The sequence below is a fragment of the Cynocephalus volans genome, chromosome 15 (assembly GCF_027409185.1).
Source record: "Cynocephalus volans isolate mCynVol1 chromosome 15, mCynVol1.pri, whole genome shotgun sequence".
Classification (NCBI taxonomy): domain Eukaryota; kingdom Metazoa; phylum Chordata; class Mammalia; order Dermoptera; family Cynocephalidae; genus Cynocephalus; species Cynocephalus volans.
In genome coordinates, this window is record NC_084474.1 from 96,010,599 (window position 1) to 96,018,099 (window position 7,501).

General features: G+C 64.9%; 1 protein-coding gene across 1 annotated transcript; it reads right to left on the reverse strand.

Annotated features, from left to right (window-relative positions):
• Nucleotides 1-120: 120 nt before the first annotated feature.
• Nucleotides 121-6,487, reverse strand: FAM83H (family with sequence similarity 83 member H). Its single transcript, XM_063079848.1, has 4 exons — nucleotides 6,041-6,487; nucleotides 4,978-5,142; nucleotides 4,779-4,903; nucleotides 121-4,556 (listed from the first exon to the last, which is right to left on the reverse strand). The coding sequence occupies exons 1-4, from the start codon at nucleotides 6,485-6,487 to the stop codon at nucleotides 1,757-1,759; spliced, it is 3,537 nt and encodes a 1,178-aa protein (XP_062935918.1). The 3' UTR covers nucleotides 121-1,756.
• Between the last annotated feature and the right edge of the window lie 1,014 nt (nucleotides 6,488-7,501).

The following is a 7,501-nucleotide window of genomic DNA, read 5'->3' on the forward strand; positions in this document are numbered from 1 at the left end:
CAAGGAAAATTGGGAAGGTCACAAGGTTAAAGGTTGCACTGTATAACCGGCAGATTACATATATTTGGGAACATGTTGTAATATTTTGTGCATTGTCTTTTATTAACACCAAAATGTGCAACATCATGTTTGAAGAGCGATCTCATTCAGCAAGAGGTGGAGGGTGCAGAGTAGGCTCCACGGGACACTGGCTGGGCAACCAGCCCCTGCCCTTCCACAGGCGGAACGCCGCACCCCCCCAGGGTCTTCCCTTAGCAGACGGTCTGGAACCTTATGCGCAGACCCGGGACACTCCAGGCCCCGCTCAAACAGACTCGTTAGCCAGCACATTCAAGGCTGAGAACCTCTACAGCTCATCCCGCTCCCAGGGCACCTTTCCACCTGGTCAAGTCCCTGCCGTCATGTCCACCTGGGTGGTGGCTTTGGTAACCAGAGAGTGAGCTGTCAAGGACTGAGAGTGGGGCCGACCCCTCCCCCGCTGCTGGAGTCAGAAATGCTGCCTTTGCTTAGTGACTTCATTTCTTAAATCCTTTCTCTCTTGACATCTTTATACTTAAATAAAAAAAAACCTACTTGAAAAGAAATAACAGAATACAGAAACAGTAATTTCATAATGCTAGCACCTAATAGTGGGGAACTTTCTAAGCATTTGGTGCCACAATGTGTCATTCCAATTCAACGAAAATTACTCTTCTGGAGGTGAAAAAAGGTACAAGAAAGGCAAGCTGGGAACCTTGGACAGGTTCTGCGTGCTGGTGACAAAGAGGAGGATCCAAGCTCAGGGTGGAGTCGGGGTCTGCTGGGCACACAGGGCAAGGACCACTCCTGCCTGCAGGGGTGCCCAGGACCTGTGCCTCTTGGCTACACCACACCCTGTCCTCTGCCCTCACGTGGCCCCATGCCTATCAAGGACAAGTGCTCTACATCCAGCCTCTTTCTAGGACAAGGCTTGGGATAGTGCCTGTGCAGGGGACACTTCATGAGGCTGGGCCACACGTTGTCTATCCAGGCGGTGTTTTATTGTGCCACAAAGCCCAGTACTCCACTGCTTGCTTCTCACCAGGTACTGACAGGAGCCTTGCTGGAGGAGTGGGCTGATCTGGCCGAGCGAGCTTCAGTTCGGGCCGGTAGGGCAGCCCCTTAGGGGTCCCCTGAAACCCCCCTTCCCAGCATCCTCCCTGTCCAGCTTCCGTCACTCTGAGTGGCATCCTTTGGGCCAGGTCCACCCCTCCATCATAAACTACCTGTGGCCAGGCCTGCCTTCCCCGCAAAAGTGAGCCCCCAGCAATGGAGACAGAGGTGGTAGACTGGGCCTGAGAGAGAAAGTGCAGGGCTGTCGGGAGACAGGAAGAGAGGGAAACCCTGAGAACAGAAGCCCCGAGGCGACGGAGGCCCTGAGAGAAGGCGGGGCTGAGGCACGAAGACGGTGGTCCCTGAGGTGAATGAAGGTCCAAGGAGACGGTGGAGGCAGACGCGTGAGGAGGGGCAGGCTGAGGGGCTGAGAAGGGAGTCGGGGGAGAAAGGCACCGGCAGTGCGGGGCCGGAGCCCCGGGGGAGAAGAGGCCAGGGCGGAGGCAGGGTAAGCCGCAACTGGAGCCAGCTCTGGCCATGCTCAGCCGGGCCCCAAACTGCTTCGGCACGAGGGCCTAGGGGCCACCACTCAGACACGGGGCGCGAAGCTCCCTGCCCAGCAGGGTGCTGTGGGTGGGGGCGGCAGTGATGCGGGCCGCTGGCCTGGGCTGGTGGGCCAGGGGGCTCACTTCTTGCCTTTGAACGTACCCAGGATCCTGGGCATGAACTTGCCCACCTTGCTGTCCCTACTGTCGTCCTCCGCCAGGCCCTCCCCTGCGCCCGGGCCGCCGGCTTCCTCCTTTTTGCAGAAGACCTCGAAGCGGCTGTAGACGCGCTTCTCCTTGCGCATGCTCTCCATGCGGCGCAGCAGCCGGTCGCGCTCCTCGGCGCTGGCGGGCAGCGTGCGGCTCAGCCGGCCCTGCGTCCCCGGGCTGTCCGAGCGGAAGATGGCTGAACACTTGTCCTTGTCGGACATGTCCGGGGCCAGGCCGCCAGAAGTAGGCGGGCGACCGAGGTCGGGGCTGCTGTGGGCCGGGCTGGGGCCCGGCGTGGGGCCCCCACGGTGCTTCTGGCCGTGGGCGCTGATCTGCTCCAGAATAGCCTTCGTGTCGTCCCGCAGGTTGCTGCTGTACAAGGCGTTCGCCGTGGCTGAGGACAGACGCGCCCGCGGGCCCCGCTCGTCTCCTGCGGCAGCCTCCGCGCTGTCGCCCCGACCCAGCGACGGCCGCCGGGGGCTCTCGGGCCGCCCGTTCTCCTGCGGTGCTGGGAGGCTGCCCTCATCCTCCGCGCGCCGCTCGCCCTTCGGGCTCAGCAGCTGCCGGAGGCGCAGGGAGCCCTTGCGCAGGACTTCCATGGGGCCGCCTGTCACCTCCTCCGCGAGCCCAGGCTTCGGAGACTCCCCGGAGAAGGTAAAGGTGAGGCTGCCCCTGCGCTCGGGCACGGGGGGCACCGGGCTGCCTCTGCGCTCGGGCACGGGGGGCACCGGGCTGCCCCTGCGCTCCGGGTAGGCTGAGGTGGGGCTCCCTTTCTGCTCAGTAAATCCTGTAGTTGGGCTGCCTCTGCGAGTGGGAAATCCAGGCGTGGGGCTCCCCTTCCGCTCGGGGTAGGCCGAGATGGGGCTCCCTTTTGGCTCAGAATGGGGTGCCTGGTGCGCCGCGGGCCCCTCCGGCGGGGGGCTGTCCCGCCCTTGCGGGGAGGTGGAGCGCCCCTGGGCAGGGAGGAAGCGGGAGGGCAGGCGGTCGGTGCCGCTGCGGCCCAGCGTCTCGAGCAGCTGCGCGGCGGTGAGCGTGGCGGCGCCCGGCTGCCGCTCGGCCTCCTGGTGCAGCCGCTGCGCGAAGGAGTCGCGCAGGTCGAGCAGGCAGCTTTCGAGGCTGCGGCGCTCTGCCCCCGCCCCAACCTCTTCCCGCCACGACTGGGTTGCGACCGCCTTGCTGTGGCTAGCGAGAGTGACTGCGCCCCCTGTGCCGCCAGGGTCACGGGCCGGGCCCTTGTACTTCTCCAGGAGCTCGGCCACTTTGGCAGAGGCGGCAGAGCGCACGGCGTCTCCGCCGGGACCCAGCGTCTCGCTGACCGTCTGCTCCTTGTGCAGCAGCTGCACTTTCTCGGTGGCGGCCGCTGCGGCCCCGCCCGCGCCCTCGGCCTGCGTCGCGCTGAAGATGAGCGAGGAACGTAGCCGCGAACTGCGCTGGATGAGCGGGTTGAGGCGCGAGCGGAAGGAGTCCTGCTTGGCCAGGCCGGCCTCCTCAGAGCCCTCGCGCTCTGGGCCGTCGCCGCCACCACTGCCGGCGCCTGCCACCAGGCCCCTGGCTGGGAAGGCTGCAGGGACGCGGAAGGCTGAGGGCAGCAGGTCGCCAGCGGCCGCCCGGCCCCCGGGAGCCAGCACGTCGTCTTCGTAGACCTCGGCCTCCATGGGCGCGGGCAGGCCCTCGTCGCCCGCACCCTCGCCGTGGCATCCGCTCAGGTAGGAGGCGAGGCGCCAGTGCCGCAGCCCGGCCCGCCCCTCGGGCCCGCCCCTGCGCTCTGGCTCCGCCTCGGGCGCGGCATCCAGGCCGGGCCTCGCCACCGCCTGGCACGGGAAGCGCTGGCCCAGGTTGGGGCGGGGGCCCCCACCGGGTTCCAGGCCGCGGGCGCCGGGCCCGAAGGCGGGGTCCGAGCCGTGGCGCACCTCGCGCGACGCGCTGGACGGCACGTAGTCCAGCCGCTGGTGCCCGTCGGGCCCAAGCTCGGGGAACCGCGGCCCGGCACCCAGCGCGAAGTCCTCGGGGTCGGCGAAGCCGGGGCGGCCGGCGCGAATCTTCTCGAAGAGGCCCTGCGGGCGCGCCGGCGCAAGCTGCGGGTCCCACTGGTAATGCTGCTGGTAGAGCTGATCGCGGTGGAAGTGGCTGGTCTGGAAGCGGAAGTCGTCGCCGTGGCTGAGGAACGTCTGCCGCGACACCTGCCTGGCGGCCGCGAAGTTCTCCACGGCGCCCGCACCGTCGGCGGCCGCGTAGCTGTGCCGCTTGAAGGCGTCCACCTCCAGGTGCCGCGCCTGGAGGAAGCCGCGCGCGCCCGCGAGCTCCCCGCCCGGCCCTGCCTCGGCGTCCAGCCGCCGCGACAGTGGCCGCAGCCCGGCGTGCGGCTCCAGGGCGCCCCCGGGCATCCGCGGCAGCTCCTCTCGGCGGAAGGCCGACAGAAAGTGGCGGTCGGGGTCGAGGAAGGAGGGGAAGCCCAGGCCCTCTTCCCGGGGCGGTGGGAACAGGAGGTGTGCTCGCTTAGGGAAGGAGAAGGGGGTTGGCGCCCCGAGCCCGGGGACACCCACGAGAGGCCCGGGCCCCGCGTAGGGAGCCAGCGCGTAGGCGTCCATGCGGGCCAGAGCCCCCGCCGAGGGCACCAGCGGCTCGGACTGCGCGAAGAGGATGCGGAACTCCTCGTCAAAGCTGGAGACCAGCTCGCCCTGGAACACGTGCGCCAGGCTGCGGTGGATCTTCTCGAAGGACCACATGAAGCTGTCGGGGTCGGGGCCGGAGTCAAGGGAAGGGAGCGGGGCTGAGCGGAAGTGGGGGACCCCCCGGGGCACCAGGTGGGACGAGATGGGGCTCCGGGACGGGACGCAAGGTCTGCAAGGACCTGCGTCCGGGGATACGCGACCAGGCGTCCTGGAGAGGAGGGGGGGGCGGTGCCGGGACTACAGGGGTCCCCTGAGGGGCAGGGGCCTGGGCTGCGCGCACCTGTAGCTCCCACTCATGACCACGGCGCAGTCCACCAGCAGGAACTTCTCCTTCACGTGGCCCTTGAAGGACTTCCCAGTGCGGCAGTAGTAGGTGGGGCCTGCCACAGTGCGCACGCGCAGGAACTGGGAGGGGCCGGAGGGGGTTAGGTCTCAGCCGGAGGGGGGCTGCTCCCTTCCCCCTCCCCCGAGTCACTCACGTCCACGTGGTGCAGGTTGACGCGGCACTTGTCGGCCATGTCCAGAAAGTGCTGCGCATTCATCTCGTCCAGCAGGATGTAGACCGGGACCCGGCGCGCGGCGGCCTCCAGCACTTCGCTGAGCAGGTCCACGTCGGTGAACATGTCCATCACCACGGCCACCACCTGCGGGTCGGGTCAGGAAGGAGGACAGACGCCCCTGCTGTCCCCAGCCCATTCTCCAGCCAACTTCGACGGTCCCCGGAGGCCTTTGTATCACTTACAAACACCGTAAAACGGCCACTAGCCCATCCCCTGGGGAGTGGAGCCATGTCTGGGAAGTTGGGTCGCGAGGAAGGGAACCGACAGGGGGTGTGCGGCTGCTTAGCAAGGCTGGTGGCGCATAAAGAAGCCAGTGGCAGGTGCTGGGCCTGCACCCTGTGGCACTCAGGGCTGTTCTTTAGCTGGGCGGGGGTGGGATGGGAGTTGGAGGGGAAAGGGCAAGGCAAGGGGAGCCCCTGCAGTCCCCTCTGCCCTACAGATGGCTGAGCTGTCCTGACCCCAGGGTAGGCATCAGGGCTGAGCCCCATGTTCCAATTCTGTCCCCAGGAAGGAGTCACTGCCCAGGGCATGGAGCAGAGGCAGGGGTCGTTAGCATCTGGACCTGCTGCCGCAGTCTCCATGCTTTAACGGGCTCCCATTGCTGTTTGCCGACTGCTCAGTGATGGGTGAGAAGCCCTCGCCTGGTCAAAGGCCATTTGCAGAACTAGAAAACTCTCTGAATGATAGGCTGGGAGGGACCCCATCCCAGAGCCCCTGAGTTTCTTGGCACTGGCCATGACCATGGGCAAAGAAGCCTATGCACAGCGTGCCCCCTGTGATGACCAAGTCCTTGGTGAACCCGGAAGAACTCTGCCAGGGAACCCCTGCCGCAGCTGGAGCCCCCGGCTCCTGCGTGAACCTGGGGCGGCCTGGCCGGCCAGCCCTGGCCTCACTCCCCCCAGGCTTGCTTCTCTCCTTCACCCTCTCACTTCTCCTCATGCTTCAAGGTCCAGCTCAGGCCGCCCAGCCCACGACAGCGCACCTGTTGGGCAGAGCGGATCATCCTGCGAGCCTCGTCCTTGATGCTGGGGCTGTCGGGCGGTGGAGGCTGCACCAGTGTGGTTACCTCCGTGCCCTGGAAGCCGAAGGTCAGGGGCCAGCCCAGGTCAAGCTCAGGCACAGCCTGATCCGAGTTCACGGGCCAGTAGGTGCCTGAGGAGCCATCCATGTCCACATCAGGAGGGCTGCCTTCGGGGGACTCCCGGGCAACATGCTGTGGGGGCCGCAGGTGGCGGCTCACATGTTCCACTTCCTCAGGGCACAGGAAGTCAGGTGCCCCCTCGGATGCCAGGAAGCGGCTGTAGGCCTCCGGCCCACCCTCGGCCAGTGCATCCACTGCCAGGCGATAGTATTCCTTGTAATGAGGTGGCAGGTAACCAGGTGCCAGTGGGTTGTCCCCCTGAGAGGAGCTCTGGGAGCGACGGGCCATGTCTGGGCCAGGGGCCTGGAGGGGCAGGGAGACACATTAGCAGGGGCAGCGACACTGGGACCCACTCCACCTACCCTCATGCATGGCCACACATTGTGCAGGGGCCGTCAGCGACCTCAGGTGGGCTTAATTTCAGCTCATGCCTAGGGCAGCTTCCAGGGCACCTAGCACCCTAGGGTGCTCCTTAGCTGGGGGAAACCAGCAGTGTGGGGGCACAGGTGTCCCAGCCCCAGCTCCCCTTCCTCTGGCCTTGCTGGCTGGGCCCTTTTCTCACCAGGACCCAGGGACTGCTTCACACCCCCAGCTCCCAGGCAGAGGCTCTGGCTCCCCCTTGCCCCCATTCATGGTTACTCTATGACTTTCATGGCTCCAGTGTTGGTTTGTAGCCTCCTTCCTCCACAGAAATATATTTATTTTGGGGGGTGGGTGGCTGGCCAGTATGGGGATCCAAACCCGTGACCTTGGTGTTATTAGGCTGCACTCTAACCACCTTGGAATAATTGGCCAGCCCCCTCAAAAATATATATTTTAAATATGACTATTGGTTTAAAAACAAACATCAGCCAGGCATACTCATTATTATTGTATCTACTTTCTTATTTTAAGATATAAACATTTTCGTGGGCCCCTGACAATGTGCCTACTGGGCAAGTTGGTGCTGCCCATGATGCCTGTGTGTGTCTGTCCCCGATTGTCTGGGGGGCCCTAGGCACATCACTGTGCATTCCTGGCCCGTTACTGCTACTGTATAACGCACCTGTGAGGACTGACAGGACACCACACCCAGCCCAAGGTGTGAGTAGCACACACAGCCGCGACTGCCTCACTCCTGCGATGGCAGCCTTAGGCCCTCCCTACCCATGGCCCCTAGCCACACCTCCTTCCCATCCTCAGGGTCTCACACACTGAACTCCCATCCCTCTGAACCCTGACCCCTACACTTTGTCCCTGTTACCAGGCCCTCCGCTTGTCCTCTCTTTTGCTGCTGTCCCACCTTACGTGAAACCTCCGTAG